The 19667-nt window shown below is 41.5% G+C and overlaps 3 protein-coding genes across 3 annotated transcripts in view; 1 reads left to right on the plus strand and 2 right to left on the minus strand.

The window, feature by feature from the left end:
• LOC118430890 (early endosome antigen 1-like) overlaps window positions 1-15918 on the minus strand; it is a 46216-nt gene extending 30298 nt beyond the window's left edge. The window contains exons 1-6 of the mRNA XM_035841923.1: window positions 15714-15918; window positions 14416-14598; window positions 13717-13837; window positions 11780-11904; window positions 11302-11454; window positions 10734-10860 (exon numbers count right to left, since the gene is read on the minus strand). Of these exons, the coding sequence (XP_035697816.1) occupies window positions 10734-10860; window positions 11302-11454; window positions 11780-11904; window positions 13717-13837; window positions 14416-14598; window positions 15714-15740 (736 nt within the window). The 5' untranslated portion in view covers window positions 15741-15918. The remainder of the gene's footprint in view (window positions 1-10733; window positions 10861-11301; window positions 11455-11779; window positions 11905-13716; window positions 13838-14415; window positions 14599-15713) is intronic.
• Window positions 7743-9467, plus strand: LOC118430695 (collectin-11-like). Its single transcript, XM_035841688.1, has 3 exons — window positions 7743-8277; window positions 8466-8540; window positions 9308-9467. The coding sequence occupies exons 1-3, from the start codon at window positions 8001-8003 to the stop codon at window positions 9322-9324; spliced, it is 369 nt and encodes a 122-aa protein (XP_035697581.1). The 5' UTR covers window positions 7743-8000; the 3' UTR covers window positions 9325-9467.
• Window positions 15919-17979: 2061 nt separating the features above from the next.
• The window catches only part of LOC118430891, a 3846-nt gene continuing 2158 nt past the window's right edge, over window positions 17980-19667 (minus strand). The window contains exons 5-6 of the mRNA XM_035841924.1: window positions 18975-19084; window positions 17980-18110 (exon numbers count right to left, since the gene is read on the minus strand). Coding sequence (XP_035697817.1) covers window positions 17980-18110; window positions 18975-19084 — 241 coding nt within the window. The remainder of the gene's footprint in view (window positions 18111-18974; window positions 19085-19667) is intronic.

The raw sequence follows: 19667 nt of genomic DNA on the forward strand, positions 1-19667 counted from the left end.
CACTTCACCGCGAACTTAAAACCACCGTGAACATTTTTCCATGGCAGTAAGATAATGTTACAAAAGCATAAAAATTGTCTAGAACAAAAGGCAACAAACACCCACACGGTAATGTGGATTTGACTCTATACTCTGAATATTACTAAGAGAGCAAGCACTAAATATCCTGCCTATGTCCCTCTAATTAACAACGTAATTAATGATTATCAACTTAAACTTTAGCTAATAATCAAATAATCAAACTATCACATCAAACATACTGTGAATGCATAAACGTTTGCAGTGGTTTTATGTTCAGGCTTTTTCGGTGGCCTCTTCATCGCAAACTTAAAAGAGGGTCAGTATGGGGGGTCCAGACAACGATTTACGCTGAATTCAGGAGAACCCCCTACGTATTACGCTAAATCAAGGAAGGCAATTACGCTAAATTTTGTCACCTCGCTACGATTTACGTAGATAAGATGGTTTTCCCTACGAATTACGGGAAATAAAATAGGCTGCCTACGCCTTACGTAAAAGAGCATGCAGACCCTCTTAAAACCACCGCGAACATTTACCCATAATGATTATAGTATGTGACTACAGTCTATGACACCACCGCGAACTTAAAACCACCGCAAACACTCCATTTTCTTGCTACCGCGAAAGTAAATCCCAGTGAACTTAAATGCATTTACAGTATTATATCGACTGCTCTTGTATGCAAATGTAGCTACTAGTATCATTTAGATGCTGATTGACTGTATATTTCTTAAGCAGAATGGATGTAAATCACTATTAGGCAAACCGGAAAATCCAGTTCCACTGCAGCACAAGACAATTAGTGACCTATTTTTTCTCTTTTGGGCAGAGATTAAAAACACTCAGTTTCAACATTGCCAAAACAGGGGCGTTCCTCCAAAGAAAAAAAATGTACAGTTTAAGTTTGATCTGTCATAACTTTGCACATTGTACAAGTTAGAGTTCCATTGCCCTTCAAGACCTTGAAACACAACAAAAGGTGTTTAAAAGTACATTTCTTTAGAAAGAAAGTTTAGAATCATACCCTACATGGAAAAGTTGGTATGATCCAAACTGCTGCCCTGGTGGAATTCTTAAACACCTGTTCCTTCAGGTGCACAAAAAGAACATCTTCTTAGGTTCTAAAATTCTTCACAGCTCAATTTGCAAGTTGCTATCGACATCAGTGGGTAAGTACTACACATACTTAGTCAATAAGTATGACTTTGTTTGGTAGAAAAATTAACGTATACAGAAGAAATCTAGCACCAAGATAAGTCAGTGACAGGTGCTCTATATTAGGCAGCTAGAATGGTACTTTTGTTGAATATAATCTTCACAATATGATGCCAACTTTAGCAATACATTGTAGTCCAAGCTATACTCACTCACTCACTATCTGTTGCTTGATTATACTGCTGCTGTAGTCCAAGCAACTAGTATACAGTAACAGAAAAAAGCTTGAGTTTTGATTTCTTGCTAGTATGTAAAAAGTAGGTCAAATGACAGGATATATTTGTCAAAACTGTGCCTGATTATAGTTATTTTTACGCAGTTTTAGCCACAAGAATTGACTGAGTTTGCTTCTCAGGCCACAGCATTTTAATTTGCTAACTCTCAGATTTTAATTATGTTTCACAATACTCGTCACATACTGTAATGGAAAAATGTTTGCCAATGTTTTAGGTTCATGGCAAGACTACCTCGCGACAACCACAAACGTAAAACCACCACTGATGTTTCTGTATTTACAGTTATCTTATTCTAACTTCTTCTACACCGCAACAAACCCAACAAGGCAACAAGAGTGCTGGTTCTTCTGCTGTTTAACACATTTTATTTCCAAATGTTCATTCAACCAAACCAAAAGAATCACTCTGTTTACAGAAGCCACAAAGACTTATCCCAACTTCCCCACATTGACAGAAGAACAGAAAGCCAATTTTCTCATGAAATCGCAGAACCCACAAATTTTAGAAAAGCTGGGGCTTTTTGTCTCCCTCTGCTTCCAAAAAAGAAGTCGAACACAACCTGTTTAGAAATAGCCAACACTAGTATTAGAGTAGAATATTGTTTATAACTGTTCATTGTCACTAAATCCACTATGTTTATACCAAGTACATGCAATTAGCCCTCATGCACGAACTTGCAAATAAACTTCCATTGAATCCTGAAGGAAGCAAATTAGATGTTTCCATAGTTAGCATTAGGGTTGGTATGGGGTCATCAAACTCTTTTTCTACATGTGCCTAATTTCTTTTACACAGCAACATGGCCAAGGCAAAGAGACTGCTGGTTCTTCTGCTGATCATCCTGAAGGATGCTGACCCAACCACAGCCTGTGACAGCAACTGTTCATCACGCTGTTACTGCTTCAACCAAGGCCTCACCAGCGTTCCTCAGGACCTGCCTGCAACCATCACCTCACTGCACCTCTCTAGAAATGCCATCGCAACTCTGAGTCGGTCCGACTTCTCAAAGTATACGAGATTAAACTCATTATATCTTGGTTCAAATCAGATCACCATGATCAACAACGGAACGTTTCAGGACCTGACCAGCTTAACGAACTTGTATCTTAGCAGCAACCAGTTGTCCAATCTAACATCTGGCACATTTGACGGACTTGGTAAGCTGTGGTCCTTACATCTTGAAGGAAATCAGCTGACAACTCTGCCAGCGGGCATATTTGAGGGACTTGGTAAGCTGTTTACCTTGAAGCTGAACTCCAACCAGTTGACCAATCTCACAGGTGGCATGTTTGAGGGTCTTGGTGGGCTGCAACAGTTGTATCTTAGCTATAACCGATTCTCCGGCCTCCCAGCTGAAATGTTTGTGGAACTGAAAGATCTGCGGACCTTGTATCTTGGCCACAATGCCCTCTCAACTGACATATTTCAACAACTTAGTAAAGATACCGACAACCTGGGACGCCTTTCTCTTCAGGGCACCCAGTTAACGAATCTCACAGCTGACATGTTTGAGGGGCTTAGTAGCCTATATTGGTTAGATCTTAGTCAAAACTTGCTGACCAGTCTGCCTGCGGACACATTTGAGAGTCTTGGCGGGCTGTACTACTTGCAACTGTCCCGGAATCAGTTATCAAGCCTTCCAGTCGACATATTTTTGGCGCTCAGTAGACTTGAATCCTTGGATCTTAGCTTTAACCAGTTCACAAGTTTGCAAGCTGGCATATTTGCAGGATTTGGTTCATCGTTAGTTGAATTGTATCTTTCCGGTAACCAGTTGGTCAGCCTGCCAGCGGACTTGTTTGAGGGACTTGAAAGGCTATGGTACTTGGATCTGGACCAGAATGAGTTGTCGAGTCTGCCAGGCTCCATATTTCAGGGACTTGCGAGCCTCGAGGCCTTGTGGCTTGCCAGCAACCAGTTGACCAGTCTTCCAGGAGATATATTTCGTGGCCTCGGCAACATGTGGTACCTGACCCTTTACTGGAACCCTTGGCAGTGTGACTGCAGGATGGCTCCCTTTAAGCAAAGGATGACGAGGGGACCTTACCGACTGGCGGACATCGAATGTGCTGGGCCCGCTCACCTGGCCGGAAAAGACTTACGAGAAGACGTGAGTCTTGCCGACCTGATCTGTGAAGAGACAACAGCTCCACCCCAAATAACACCTGGTAGGTTCCCCTCTTTGAACTGTAACCTTTTACTGAGTGTTGGTGGTGTGATATCAGTTAGAGAACACCCCTCCACTTTCAGGTAGAGTGTGTAGTTCAGTGGTTAGCGGCCCTGCCTCTGGAACTAGAAGCCATGAGTTCGATTCCTGCTGTGTTGCTCACCCGACATTCATGCTACCGGAAAGGGTTGCAGTCCTTAGGACGGAACATTACGCCGTGGTCCACTGTTCATTGTGCTTGTCAAAAATTAGGAGAATTTCCCTGGTACAACGAACTGTAAATACTGTACTAGTACATAGACTCTGTCCTCTCTGTCACGACCAGTGGAAGACTTAAGCTCTTCATTGAGATAAAACTAGATCGAGATCACTTTCCTTTCCCATATTTGTGATAGAATAGCAAGCTGAACCTCCATCATACACAAACAAAAGAGGAGTACTAAGTCTGTCTAATTATAGTATACTCCTGAATGTTCTTACATCACATCCCCTTTGGGTTAGCCCTTTGTAATAGCCATAGGCTAGTTGGGCAGCCCTGGCTGTGTATCCTGAACAGCCAAACCAATAAATAAACAAAATAAAATCCCCTTGCCCTTCCAGCTGTGCAGTGCCCACCACTGGAGCCTCCAGCCAATGGTGACCTCAGTCCCAGCGGCCCAAGTTTCCCCCAGGACAAGGTGACCTTCGTCTGTTCCGAAGGGTACATCATGGCCGGCCACGCCTCGCTGACCTGCCAGGCTGACGGCACCTGGACTGGCAGCCCTCCTACTTGTACCCGTAGGAGAGACTTTTTTGTATCCTCCTTTGATACTGTAGTATAAGACTATTAGCTTAATTTGATACATTTTGTACTACAATGTAGTAGCTGTTCCATATCAGCTCAGAAAAAAATAGAATAGTTTTCCTAGAACTTTTGTTTAGTAGAACTTGTTGCTACCAAGCACAGTAGGCACTGGGGCAACCTCCATAGATGGTTTGAAACAGCACTTGCCGCTAGCTCTATACGTGTGCACTAAAGTTAGATGTGATAGGTTGTCAGTGTTAGACACGATGTCAACCAACAAAGGAACCTGGCCTATGTTGAACATCACAAATTAGCGCTCCACCCAACAATACCGTGAAGAATGCCAATACAGAAACAGATACAGAAAGATATCCATACAATGTGGTTGAAATTAGCTTAAAAACGGTATTGAAGTTTGCATCTTCTTGAATTTTTTTTTGGGTGCAGTTACAATCTGTTGTTCCGGGAATTCTTCATACTTCATAGTACTTGGTAAACTTTCTCCACAGTTACTTCTTTCTCTTAGATTACTTTGGACCCTATTTTGTTATTACACAATTTACAGGCTGTGCAGACCAGTACAACTTCCCAGCAGACAAGTTTGACATCTTCGACAACCGGTGCTACTGGTTCTCACCGAAGGGTAACAAGCTGAAGTACAGAAAGGCTGGCCAGTTCTGTGAGGAGCATGGAGGAAAACTGGTGACCATCAAGAGTGCCGAAGAACAACAGTTCATCAATCGCTACATCAACACTTACACTTTCAGTTCTGAGTGGTACAGGTACATGTATACAAGAAAGTGGGCATATTTGAAAAATGTTCTTTTCATTATATACAATCATGTATGATGTAACCACTTGCAATGGCCTAGTGGGTTTTGCATTTGAGGGCAACTGGCTTCAAGCAAAGACTCAGTTTAGATAATGCTTTCTCTCATGCTTAGCACTCATGAGAAAGACTTTGGGAGTTGGATACACACCATTTTAATTAGTACTAAGTGTTAGTAGTGTTCCTGTGTGACCCAAGGGCCAGTGAAAAAGAGATGGGCACTGCCCCTATACAGGGGTGCCTAAGCATTTGCACGAACCCTATGAGATTCATACGAATATTATGTGATACGCACGAATCACTATGCAAAAACGCACGAACCTTATGAAAATCACACGAATCACTAATAATGCAAAAACGCAATTATGAAAATCACACGAATCACTATGCGAAAACGTACGAACCTTATGTGATTTGCACAAACCTTATGCAAATGACGTGTATCACGTGACCTGACAGTGGTTGACCGGTTTCGCATAAGGTTTGTGCAAATCACATAAGGTTCGTGTGTGTCACATGAGGTTCATACGTTTTCGCATAGTGATTCGTGTGATTTTCATAAGATTCGTGCGTTTTCGCATAATGATTCGTGTGATTTTCATAATATTCGTGCGTTTTCGCATAGTGATTCGTGCGTTTTCGCATAGTGATTCGTGCGTATCACATAATATTCGTACGAATCTCATAGGGTTCGTGCAAATGCTTAGGCACCCCTGCTATACACAACAAAAGGTGTGGGAAGGAGTCTAACTATTTTAACTTAAATTTTTCATGAGAAGACCTTACTACAGATAATTCATGCCTATTTCAACCCACAAACGATTTGACAACTTGACAAGCTTTTTTAAAGATGTACCTCATTGCAGCCGTGAATTGGCTGAATTGCACTGACATTTTCATACATTTAAACAGCTGTTTTTCATTCCATGCCTTAGGAACTTTTGGATTGGTCTGGACGATAGAGCAGAGGAAAGGACTCTAAAATGGAGCGATGGAACAACTCTGGGCAGCGAAGACTACAGCAACTGGAAATCTCCACCCAAAGGCCACAAGAAACGTGACTGCGTGGCGATACATCGACACAAGTGGGTTTTGGTCAACTGCAAGTGGAAGAAGCTCTTATTCATCTGTGAGATGAGTAAGTGTTCAACTTTTTGTTTGTTTGTTTTTTTGCAAAATGTACATTATAACAGTATGGTATACTTAAAGGCAAGAGGATATACTTACAAGCATCTATTAGGAAAACCAACCAAACTTAATCAAGACTCTAAAAGCGACGCTGCTTTGTTTCGACTGTGAACTTAAAACTCAGCCTCCTTTCCTTTTCTACTGTGAAGCAAAGTTCCACGAAACTTAAATCAATCTACTACGGTCAAACCAGGCACAGGCAACCAGCCAAAGTCACATGAAAACAGACCCTGTATTTTTACATTGTACAGTAAGGCCACATCGATTTAATTTCTTGGTTCACGGATTCGCTCGCTCCTATTTTTTAGAAGAAAAAAATAAAAATAAAAATTACCACTCAGCAAATTTTCACCATTAATGAAACCATTCACTAACTTTCTGGTGTAGCAAATTGGCCTTTATATAATAAGCTCCTTAAAGTGTGGGTACAGGTGCTGTTACTGTACAGTAATAGTGTTTTCATACTTTTTGCTCCGAACTTGTGAACAAACTATTTTTGTGATATGAAGCATTTATGACTCGAATTGTATATTGCAAATAAGATTGTAGACTGATTTTAGATTAACATGTTAGATATGTTGTTAGTTTTTTGATTATGCCATTGTTGTGCAGCGTCATGATTTGTATTGTATATGTATGTATGTGGTCACGACATCAGCATATGCTGCCTATGTGTCCACATTGTATTGCCCTTGTTGCAATTTGAATAAATAAATAAATAAATACTTTTTGCAAGCTGAAAACTTTTTATTTTTTATGTTTTGGATTAGCCCTTACCTTTACCCCAACCATTTTACAATTTTTATTTTTATTTCGCCCTCTCGCTCCATATTTTTTATGAAAAAATCCGTGAACCAAGAAATTAAATTGGTGTGGCCTAATTTACAATTACAGTATCATGGTATACTTAAAGGCAAGAGGATATACTTACAAGCATAGGAAAACTAACAAAACTGAATCCAGACTCTGAAAGCGACGCTACTTTGTTTCGACTGTGAACTTAAAACTCAGCCTCCTTTCCTTTTCTATTGTGAAGCAAAGTCCCACCAAACTTGAATCAATCTACTACGGTCAAACCAGACACAGACAACCAGCCAAAGTCACATGAAAACAGACCCTGCATTTTTACATAGTACAGTAACCCTGTTCTGATCATTCTTCTGTCCTCAGCAAACCTTTTCATCTGTCCCTTTGAGATCACTGAAAAAAAATTTGTTTTCCGTCTAGAATCCACAGAAATTCCTGTTTGATAGAATTGACATACTATATTATTAGTCCATTTTTGCATTGGGGAGAGAGAGAGAGAGTACGGTTTTCTAATTGAACTACTTTACAGTAGAACTGTATTTTTAAAGTAACTTGTTTTAATCCAGTTGCATTTACTTGTGTTTAAATCTCATACAATAGCTTTCTTGCATTGAGAAGTTTATTTTCTGATTTGTTTCAGGCTGTCCTGTAGGCTACCAACAGCACGGTGGCAACTGCTACAAGGCATATAACGATGAGAAGACATTCGACGAGGCTGCTGCAACATGTCAGGGTGATGGAGGCAGTCTGGCCATGCCCCGTGACCAGGCCACTCATGAGTTCCTGATCAACCTGAAGAACCAAGTTGACAGAGATGCATGGTTCTACCTTGGCTTAGATGATCTGGATCAGGAGGGAGACTGGCGGTACATCGACGGGACGCCCCTCGGAACCTTCCAGCCCTGGGCCCCGAGAGAACCAAACAATAGTTTTGACAATGAAAACTGCGGTATGATGTTCGAATATAACACATGGAATGATGTACGGTGCTTCAAGGAACTGAAGTTCATCTGCCAGACATCCTTGCAAGGTAAGCTTTTCTAGATTTTAAAATAATAGGCTACATACGGCAGTGCAAGTTTCAGTTTTTCAATATCAGTGAATTAAAAAAAAGGTTACGTCTTAATGTAACTCTCAGAAAAAGGTACATCTTTGTTTAACTTCCTGTTTTGTTATTTTTGCGAATTGATTAATAATATTTTATATGTTTTTTAACAGCACCACCCACGAGGAAAACATCACATGTACAGATCTGTCGATCCCCACCAGTCAAGAAAACATCTCCATCCTCAGGTAAACGCTCAGGTAAAAAAAGCCACTAGGGGACCCAAACTCATAGCACTTACTCTCTGTCCCGAGGGCTATTTACCACTCAAAAATCATGACCACAGCATGTCCAGAACACGAGATATCAAAAATTGAGTTTCCGCTGCAGTACCTTAGCAAGCCGCTAGGTGGCCCATTATCAAACTTGACCTTCGTTTTCCCGACCTCTACCCACCTACCAAATATCATTGGGATCCATCCAAGGCTTCTCGAGTTATACTGTTAACACACACACACACACACACACACAGACACACAAGCAAAGGTAAAAATCACCTTTGCTAGCTACAGTATTTGATGACACTGCTGTTGGAATTCCTGACACAGAGGTAGGCAGCAGTCAGCTAGTCTTCAGACCATGCTTCCAAGTGCAGGGATAAACAAGTCCACTAGCCCTATTGTCCAGGGCAAGTGAAAGTGCTGTTCGGGCAAGTGCATGTCCTACCCCACTTGTCCGATCGGGCAAGTAAGATTTTTCCATTGACTTTAGTGCAATTTTGATACAGTTGTTACTTTTTACAGTCATGACATCAAGCAATTGTCTACAGAGAATTCCATTGCTGGAAGTGAAAATGCATATACTAGTAACAGTGACATTTTGGGCAAGTGAAAAATTGGTTCGGGCAAGTACATTTTTTATGTGCTTGCCCGATAGGACAAGTGGATTTTAGAAAACTTGTTCAACCCTGAAGTGGCCAGTGGATGTAATCAAAACTTTCCCGTATTTCCTACAGACGACACCAAGCTCTGATTGATTGTGAGAAACCAGATGTCACAATGGAACATCCAAGAACAGCAGTGTGGAGTCAGCTGAGAATTTTCAAGTTAATCCTTCAGTTCTGCGGAAATATTTAGGGCCCACCCACCCGTTTTGAGATGATTAAATATTATATTAAATATCATTATGTGTTGTATAAAAAATTCTGTACATGTATATGTAAAGCCAGCCTTGTATATATATATGTACTGCCAAAATCTTGATTCAGTTCCTTTGTTATAATGTTGTTAACTAGACAAATATGTAACCTTTACAATTTCAAGTTTCCTCTGTTGATTTACCATCATGTCAACCTCTGTTATAGATGTCAGTGTTGTATTCATTAGTTCCCTTTGTTAACTTTGACTTTCAATTGTTTCATTTGTTGACGTTACCTTGAGCAGAAGACCTAGTATATATTAAGCAGATGTGCTTTTTGTCTGATGCTCATTAAAGAAATGTAAATAAAATAGATAAATAAAATAAAATAAATATTTGACAATTTTGAGACTAAGACTAACAACGTGTAGCTTTATGGTTGTAAATAATTGTTTTTTGTCATCTTTTCAGTGTTCTAATCAGTGTTAAATATCATTTTTAAATTTTATAAAAACTAACTGGAACTTGATATACTTTCTTTCTGAGGACATAAAAGTGGGTGAAAAATCTTTGCAGCATCTGTGATCTTTCTTGACTTCATTGACCAACAAGGCAAATCAGAGTTCAACGACCCCGAAGCTGCTAGAGAGTGCAAACAAATGCCAACTATTCCTCTTTTCAGAAGATTATGTAAGTCATGCCACTTTAAAATCTTACTACGGCATGTTTAGAGAAACAAATACAAAGTACAGCACAGGGCTTTAGCCAGCTCGAAATTTTTTTCCGTCAGCCAATTACAACCGTCGCGAAAACCGCGAAAATTAGTTAGAAGGACTGAACTGAGACCTTGAAAAACGGGTTTTAATGAGATTATCGTATGCGAAAGGGCGCCGACACACATTGTCAACAATCATAACAATAGCAAAACAAACAGTGTGTGGCTTTTACGGCCGTGGACGGCGTCCCCAAGCCGCCTGTAGCTTCCACCAAGGAATTTTGTCCGTCAAGGTTGACGGATTGGTTTTTAAATTTTTCCGTCAGACGCAGCAAATTTCCGTCAATTGACGGAAAAACGGACGCTGGCTAAAGCCCTGGTACAGCAAATGACAGAAGTTTTGTGGCAGCGCCATATCATGGAAACAAGTTACAGTAACTGTAACTGCTCTTTTGTCTGCAAGCAGATGTTGCAGAAACTGGGACATTTGTGATGATGTCTGGCGCATAATCAACCTGTTTTGCAGGCAGCCAGGAAACATTACAAATGTGCTTGAAGATCATACTAAAGGAATATCTTAGGAACATACCTGCATCAAGACTGTCCGCATCCATCTTGAACTCCTGAGACTTAAGAAGCTGGCTCCTGGCGAGACCCAGCTCCTCTTCCAACTCCTCCTTGGACCTGCTCAGCTCGTGAAGTTCATGGTCGTGGACCTGTGGGGGTGCAGTTTTTACATAAATCAACAGGGGGCAGTCATGTATGAACATGCTGAGCTTGTGTAGCTCATGGTCATGAACCTGTGGGAGGTGCAGTTTTCATGTAAATCACAAGGGGGCAGTCATGTATGGACCCGCTGAGCTTGTGTAGCTCATGGTCCTGAAGCCATGTGTGGACCTGCTCAGCTCGTGAAGTTCATGGTCGTGGACCCGTGGGAGATGTTTTTTATGTAAATCACAAGAGGGCATCATCTTTTGTGGAACTCTGTCTCATATCCTGCCTCCATTTACAAGTTAATCATTAATTTCTTATTATTAATCTCTGACAGTCTTTTGTTGTCATCATTCTTTAATGTTCAAAATATCATTCTTAATTCGTCATACGTTAAGGTCAATTCGTTAAGGTCATACTCATAGAACAATAGAAGACGCCTTAACCTTGGTGAGGCTCTCCTTGACCCTCATCATGTTCTCCCGCTGCTGTTTGAGCTCCTCCTCATGATCGGCCCGTTCCCTCTCCAACAGCTGCCTGAGCTGGTCCACGTCTGCACTGCTGTTGGCTGGGTGTAGGGGGCGCTTTTCTGCTGCAGTCTAAAAAGCATTAAGAATACAAGAAATCAAGGATCTCATACCTCAGTGTAATACTGTTAAGTAGTACTTCTTGAATTCTTAACTTTAACGTGATTTTAATGACATTAGCTGTCACTATTCTACTATAAAGAAGAAAAGAAAGAAAAGATTCTACTGCTAAAATTTCATCATCTGAATTATTTCATCCCTCTGAGACCAGCAAGAAAAAAAAGTTCTTACTGCTAAAATTATATTCAGTGAGCTACTCCATTAAGTCCCCTAACCTATTCTGGCGCAAATAAAAAAAAAACTTAGCCTGGCTCTGCAGGCCACTTGCTGGGCTCACCTCCAGTTCATCCATTAGTCTGGCTCTCTCCACCAGCAGGTAGGCCACCTGCTCACTTAGCCCGGACTCAGCCACCTGCTGCAGGCCCTCCTGTTGGAGCATCTCTCGTACTTCTGCTATGGCATCTGCAAAACAAACTGGACTTAGTCTGGCTCTACAGCCACCTGCTGCAGGCCCTCCTGTTGTAGCATCTCACGCACTTCTGCTATGGCATCTGTGGAAAGAAACGACACTTAGTCTGGCTCTACAGCCACCTGCTGCAGGCCCTCCTGTTGTAGCATCTCACGCACTTCTGCTATGGCATCTGTGGAAAGAAGGAATAATTAGTCTGGTTCCACAGCCACCTGCAAAAGGTCCTCTCATAAAGGCTGAATCTAAAGCCATCTACTGAGGGCCCTCCTGTTGTAACATCTCCTGTATTTCTGCTATGGTGTCAGCAAAAATAAAAAAAAGTTAGTCTGGCTCTAAAGCCACTGCTGCAGGCCCTCCTGTTGTAGCATCTCCCGCACTTCTGCTATGTCATCTGTGGAAAGAAGCAAGACTTAGTCTGGCTCTACAGCCACCTGCTGCAGGCCCTCCAGTTGCAACATCTTTCGCACTTCTGCTATGGCGTCTGTGGAAAAAAAGGCCACTCAGTCTGGCTCTATAGCCACTGCTGAAGGCCCTCTCGTATAGGCTGAATCTAAAGCCTGCTGAAGGCCTTCTTGCTGTAAAATCTCTCGCACTTCTGCTCTAGTATGAGCAGGAATGGACAAGACTTAGTCCAGCTCTACACCCACTGCTGCAGGCCCTTTCTTTCAGTCCTTGTATAGGCTGGCTCCACAGCCACCTACTGAAGGCTTTCCTGTTCTAACATCTCCTGTACTTCTGCTATGTTCCTATAGAAACATTAAAAGAAACAGTTAGTCTGGTTTTACACCCGATGCAAGCAATCTTACATTTAACTACTTCTACAATAGCATCTATGAGCTGAAGTATCATAAATACACTCTACCACTATCTACCTACCTACCTAGTACCTAGACCTTTGCAATATCCTAGATTTGTCCAAAAGACTCAGAGTTTTATCATGGTTCTACAACAGTAAAACTCTCTGCTGCATGGCACTTCCTCAATGGCAGGGAAGCAGTTAAAATGGAGTTATGCTTACAAACTTGGTACCATTATCTATCCCATATCAAAGCTTTGGTAACTGGTGGAACAGGGACGAGAAACGTGAGAAATTGAAAAAGGAAACTTACACAAAGTTGGAAGGTTTGGGAATGCACTGTACATTCATACACCCTAAACATTGATTTTATTGAACTGTTGTCAGCCTTGTCCAAGGTACAAAGTTAAGGCTTAGATAAGAGGCTTACATCCTCAGTCAATGAGACTCTAGAATGTAGCAAATTGTTTACAATAAAGATTGATGTGTGGCAAAGGCAATGATATAATCAATATGTGAATGGTTACTGAATGATTAATTGATTGATTATATCTAAACTTCACTCAAAAGTTGGGTGACTAAGGCAAGAAAACGGCTGACCCGTCCCTGAAGGCCTCAACTGTTTGGGCCTGAATAATGTGGGCTGGCAGTTGGTTCCAATTGTTCTCCTCCACTGAAGTTGCTTTGATTAATACAACAGACCAGTTGCGCATGGCTAGGGTCCAGTTTGTTGTGCAGAACCTCCTGAGGTCATATAGTCAAACCTGGCTGACCAACCACCATGGGCTGCCAACCCTCTCCAGTCATGAGCCACAATGAACAGTCCCTTCCAATTTAACATAGTTATAAAGCTCTCCATCCCCTGTTACCAGGACTGAATGGTTGTTTGACTGTATAAATAACTATAATCTATAGCTGTTATTGTTTGACTGTATAATCTATGGCGGCTGTTATTGTTTAACTGTATAATCTATGGCTGTTATATTGCTAATTGAAAAGACTAACTCACCACACTCCAGCTTGCGTTGCTCGAGTTCGTTACGCAGAATCTCGTTCTCGGCCTCGAACTCGCTGGTGAGTGCCTCACGCTCCTCCGACAGGCTCCGGATGTGCTCCACATAGTTCTCCACCTGGGAAACAACAGAACTGGATTTGTTAAATTGTTTTTGTTTTTTGTTTGTATTGCACACCCAGTAAATTGCTTATGGTGAAACTCCAGGTTTGTACTGATATTGGAATAAGCTGCATATCTGGGCAGATCCACTGCTGCAGGACACTCAAACTAGGAAGGTCCCCTACTCTTTTGATAAGAGCACTTGAGGTGTGGCTGTCCTCAATACAGGACCTCCATTTAACATCCTACCTGAGGATACTGATTTACACCTGAGTGAAAACATCAAGGCATTTACTTTATATCTCCCTCTTTAAGACATCTTCTTCCTTTAAGACATCTCTCCTTTAAGACATTTTACCTTGAAGTTCTTTAAGTCTCAATTACTTAAAGAGAACATTTAGTGAAGCACTGAATGGCTTGCTCCAGGCCCTCGTGATTTAGTCCCACCTATTATAATCGTAAGCTTCTCTGTATTCAGCCCATGGCTGCAAAGACAGAGCATAGTTGGCCCACCCGATAAAAAAGACAGCTCTAGTTCTTGAAGATATCTCAGCTACTTTAAGAAATCTCATCTTTAGATTTAAGACGCCTCACCTCCTTCATCTCCTCCGCCTGCTGCAGCTTCAGGTCCTGGATGTCTCCAAGGGCGGACTTCAGGCTGACCTCTGACCTCTGGTAGAGGCGCCAGACGTGGCGGAGCTTCAGCTCATCGTCCACCTTGGGGTCCAGCCCGTCGTCATGGAGACGCCGGCCGATCTCCTCCAGCTCTCCGCTGTCCTAAATAAACAAACAGAAAAACAATAAACACTATAAGTAGCCGTCATCATCAATGCACAGCTTCAGGGATTTTTTCAGCTTGAAACTTTTTCCGATCTCTGAACTTTGTTTCAACAAGCTTTCGTCATGAAAGTTCTTGAAATAAACCAATGTTCCATGCCAAGCACCAAAGCGAGACAGACTCTCTTGATTGCTGTTTTTTGCATTTTGTCTCACAAATTTCAAATGGCTTTGTTTTCAGGTTTACTTGTGTAACTGATCATTATTACAACTTGGCAATCTTGGCTGGTAAATTTTAATTTTTCCCCTGTCACAGTGTCAAGGAAAATGGAGTTTTAGTGGTTGACATTTGGGTGCAATCTGAGCAGAAAAGTTCAATCCAGGGACAGAAGAATGGATGCAGGACAGAGACCTGAACATCAAGCGTATAACATTAACTGCTTTGACTATTTCACCATAAGAAAATATTTGTTGCAATTTGGAAAACATTATACTTAAGTTACATGTAACACTACTAACATTAGCAGGTGACTGAAACACACACACACACACACACACAGGTACAAAAAAGATCACTACCATGGTGTAACTGGAATACACACAAGGTAAGTGACAAAGGAAACCTGTATGTTGGTTGGAGTCCCTTAGGAAAACCCTTTGTAACACAAATCCATTTCTATAGGGATAAAACAATAGCTGTGAAAACAACTGGATTTTTGGATAGGAAGGTCATAAAAAGGTCGACTGGAGAATTCTAGACTAGTGCAGCTGGATTGGCTCTGTCGCTCGCAAAAAAATAGGACCATGACATTTTTGGGGCGCCGCTAAATTGGATTTCATTTCGAGAGCCGATCTTTGACGTACCGTGCGACAGGTGTAAGTTGTCAAGTATCGCACACACCTTTATAACAATTGTTTGAAGCTACAAAATCACAATCTATGGTGGTAAAATGCACCCTTAAACACTACATATACACAAATATTTGTTGTATGTACATATTAACCTATATATACACTTCAGCGATATCGTTGAATTTCTTAAATCTAACAGGTGGTCATACGATATATGGGGTACGCTACGCCCCCCTCCCCCTTTACTGACAACTGTCACTTACCGTGTCCAAAACAACGGGTTTCGCCATGTTGTCGGACGATTTTTCCTGCTAGATCGCTGCTAGGATGTTTCTTCTGTGTTTTGTGAGTCTGTTGCCATGGTTTCTGTCCGTTTCGGGTGCATTTTGTAGGTTTACATGGTGGTTGTAGTGGGTTTGGCTGCGAGTCCAGTACACTTTGTTTGGGCGGATCACCGCTACGACGCGCAACGTCACAGGTCAAAGGGTAAACATTCCAAATATGCGAACCCTCCATTGTTTAGCCGTGCGAAATATTTCCTTTTTTTGTAACGTAAATATAGTAGCTTATTTGCAAAGTGATTTCACCGTTTTTGTTTATAGTAAACTGTTACAATGCCGTACTATTTTCTTGATTTGCGGATGCATACTGTCCCATCCGGTTTTGGACCGAACCATAGTGGCTCGTAGGGGGATTCTGTATCTAAAATGACAGAATTTCAAAAATCTAGTGTAAAAAAAAAAGTCTGCTGCCGAAAGATTTTCAGCGTATAAAGTAGCAGATAACGCGTATGCACAGATATTTGAAATAAACTTAATTTTATAAAATTCATAACGTTACTGTTTTACGTGCCTTCGTAGCAGCAGGGGTGGCCTGAAGTTCCAGATCACTTTCTCCCACTTTCCCAGTGCGTCCATGGGTTGTCGTTATTTGTAAATACAGTAGAAGTCGCTTAATTGCACGGCCTATTTGCCAGCGAATTCCGTGAAAGTATCTGGCTTGTGCAATAATGCGATGTTATTTAGCTGGACCGCACCGGTTTGTGATTCCGTGCTGTTAACAGAAATGTGCGTTAATCCGTTGTGCAATTAACTGGCTTCTACTGTATCAAGAATATCGATCGGAATTTTGTCAACCTTATTGGCGGAATCAGCAAAACTACGTCAGACAAAATTGGAGTTACAATGAACAACATTTTTGGTATACGCTTGAATTTGATTAGTCATTTGGAAGCATTGCCAAAGATGATACATGCAACAACAATCCCATCTCTGTGAATAAAAATCATATATTAGGATATTGCTAACAAAATGTTAACTTTGTTATGGTATTTAATAATAATAATAATAATAAGGCCTACATTTGTCAATAAATATGACAAATGTAGCAAAGCGCTACACAATTGTATTTGCAATGCTACAAAATGTAGCCTCTAGGTTGCTATTTTTTTACAAATAAATCATTCATTCATTCATTATCAACGTCGAACGTCACTACATTGGCTCATAGAACTACATGTATAGTGACTATATGCAGCAAGTTGCTGTACATTAATCAGAAATCAAACAAGATTCCCATCAAAACGTTGTCTTTACTTCCTTTAATGGTTTCACTTTCGTAGATTTACATTTACATATTTACTATTGTAGAAAAGCGGAAAAACTGTAAGCTTGACATTATGCAAGGTGCCGCAAAACTCTGAATAGTAATTAATTTACTATAGCTTTATCGGTAATCGATAACAAAGTTCTTTGTGCACAACCAAAACCTTTGTGCATGGCTGACGTTTCTTTGGCCGTCTGTCATCTTCCTCGCGGTTGTGCTGTTTGCAGTACTTATTGTCTGGTTCTACTTTGCACTGCCGCTAGATGTCGCTCCTGTAGTGGGAAAAATGTTCGGTTGATAGCCAGGGGTAGTCTCCAAGCAGACCCTACGGTGCCTTAGAAATAGTATCAAAGCTGGCAAGGCACGTTTGACTCCCTTAGCCGGCTATCTCCCTTTGGCCGGCTATACTCCTTTGCCAGCTTTGATATTGTTTCCAAGGCACCGTAGGGTCTGCTTGGAGACTAAGCCAGGAGAGCCCCGTGCTATCTATGAAAGTTTTCCTACGGATTTCGTTTGATTTCTTCGGCTGTATAAAATAACATGCAGCCATGACTACCCAACTAGCTGGAGGCTAGCCCTGTTAACTACACAATTTGACAATAAACACTGGATGATCTTTATTTACACGTTTTTGCCCATTTTGGATACATGCAGTAGTTAATGAAACGTTTACAGAATCATTACATTTTTGTACTTGTAACGGTCCTGAACAGAGTCAGTTGGAGAAACAAAACACTGCTTTTATCGTTTACAAAATAGGCAATCATATAAGGCTATGTTTATTATTAAATCTATCGTTTACATGTTTCTTTCTTCTTCTTAAACAAGTTTATACGAATTCACAGACTGTTTTTGTAGCAAAGTGTTGTCAGGGGATGTCATTACATATAAAACTAGTTCGTCTTTTACTAACAATATAACCGGTTATAATGCAGATTGGTCCGGTTGTTTGTTTATAGTTTGATGTTCCTCTGTGTGTTGAGAAGCTGATGTGTAAGCAGTGGAGGAGGCGCCGTCAGGTTCGGGGCGGGGTGGGCTGGGATCCGCGGGAGGGGCTGCAGGGAAAAGACAAGCAGTCAGAAGAATTTCAAACGTATTTATATAGACATCTATCCATCTATCTATCCATCCATCTATCTATATATATCCAACTATCCATCTATCTATCTATCTAATAGTATATATATATATCTACATGTATCTATCTACCCAGCTATTCATCCATCTATCTACTGTATATACATGTATCTACATGTAGAGCTCTAGCTAGCTATCCATCCACCCATCTATCTATCTATTCATTGGTTGGTTGGCTGGTTGATACATTTTGGAGGACCTTACAAATGTTGGAGATGCACATTGTCCAGGCAGCTTGAGAAGCCAGACTGATGTGAAGCACAGACGAAAAACGGAACCAGAGAAAACAACTTTGCAACAGATCTGAGTTAACAGCTTACAGATGTGCCCTAATAAGTGGCAAATACTGTCATTTTCGTATTGGACTGTTTATATTCAGTAGTTATAGCCGAAACTGTGGGGCTGACATGAATTAGGATTTTACCCGATGGTCAATGCTGACCGAAGGAGGCCCTTTGGGCGTAGACTCTACCAGGCTTCGTGGATCGGTGGTCTAATTGTAGAAATTGGACAAATAGGATCTGCAGTACGCTAGGGGAGTTAGCCGGCCAGAAGAGTACGTTTCCTCACCACGAAACGTGGTGAGGATAACGATTCTACCGATCCACGGAGCCTGGTAGATGCTACTTTGGGCGTAGCACACCAGTTTCGCTATCACACGGTGTGGCGGAGGCAGCTGGTTAGTAATAGTTATATTACACGGAACAACCTGTCTTACCTAGCCTTAACGCATCTAATTCACACATGACAATCATTCTATAGTCTACTTCTGAGATACCCACGTCTCTCGGTCTTGCTTTTTTCTTCCGTTCTGTCGTTCCGGGTCTGCGGGAAGATTTTCCTGGTGACGGAGTTCCGGAAACACAGCAGCAGGCGGCGCACCGGGTTATTCCTGTGGTGGAAATGAAATCGGGATTTACTACTGCAAATCTGGGGTCGTAATGGCAGAGTGTTTGGCCGATAACCCAGAGGTCCTGGGTTCAAATCCCTTTGATATGCCACCGACCTTGTGCCCTTGGGAAAGACGCTTTACACGACTTTCCTCATTTCACGTACGTGTAGTGTTACACGTAGAGATGGCACTTTTGCTGGCCATTTCATTTGTCCTAGCTGGTCGTATGTTGTTGTTTAAAGGGACCTCTGGATAACATCAACATCACAACGTCCCCGGAGTGGCGGCGTGCTGCGTCTGACTGGCTGTACGCTGTGCCCTGGGGAATGCGTCGGGTGCTCAACTACATTAAGGTACCTGTATAACGTTAACTTACAGCTTTGGACATTGCATTTTCATAGATCTCAACATACAAGTAAGGGGCTACATACTCTGACTTAAAAGGTTAAGTATATACTTTAATTAAAGTTAAGCATATCCTGTACTTGGATTAAAGAGAAGTACAGTGAAGCAATATGACAATTTGCTCATAGGAAAAGTTTGGAGACCCCGAAGTGTACATCACAGAGAACGGCTGGTCTGA

The sequence above is a fragment of the Branchiostoma floridae genome, chromosome 14, assembly GCF_000003815.2.
Source record: "Branchiostoma floridae strain S238N-H82 chromosome 14, Bfl_VNyyK, whole genome shotgun sequence".
NCBI classification, from domain to species: Eukaryota; Metazoa; Chordata; class Leptocardii; order Amphioxiformes; family Branchiostomatidae; genus Branchiostoma; species Branchiostoma floridae.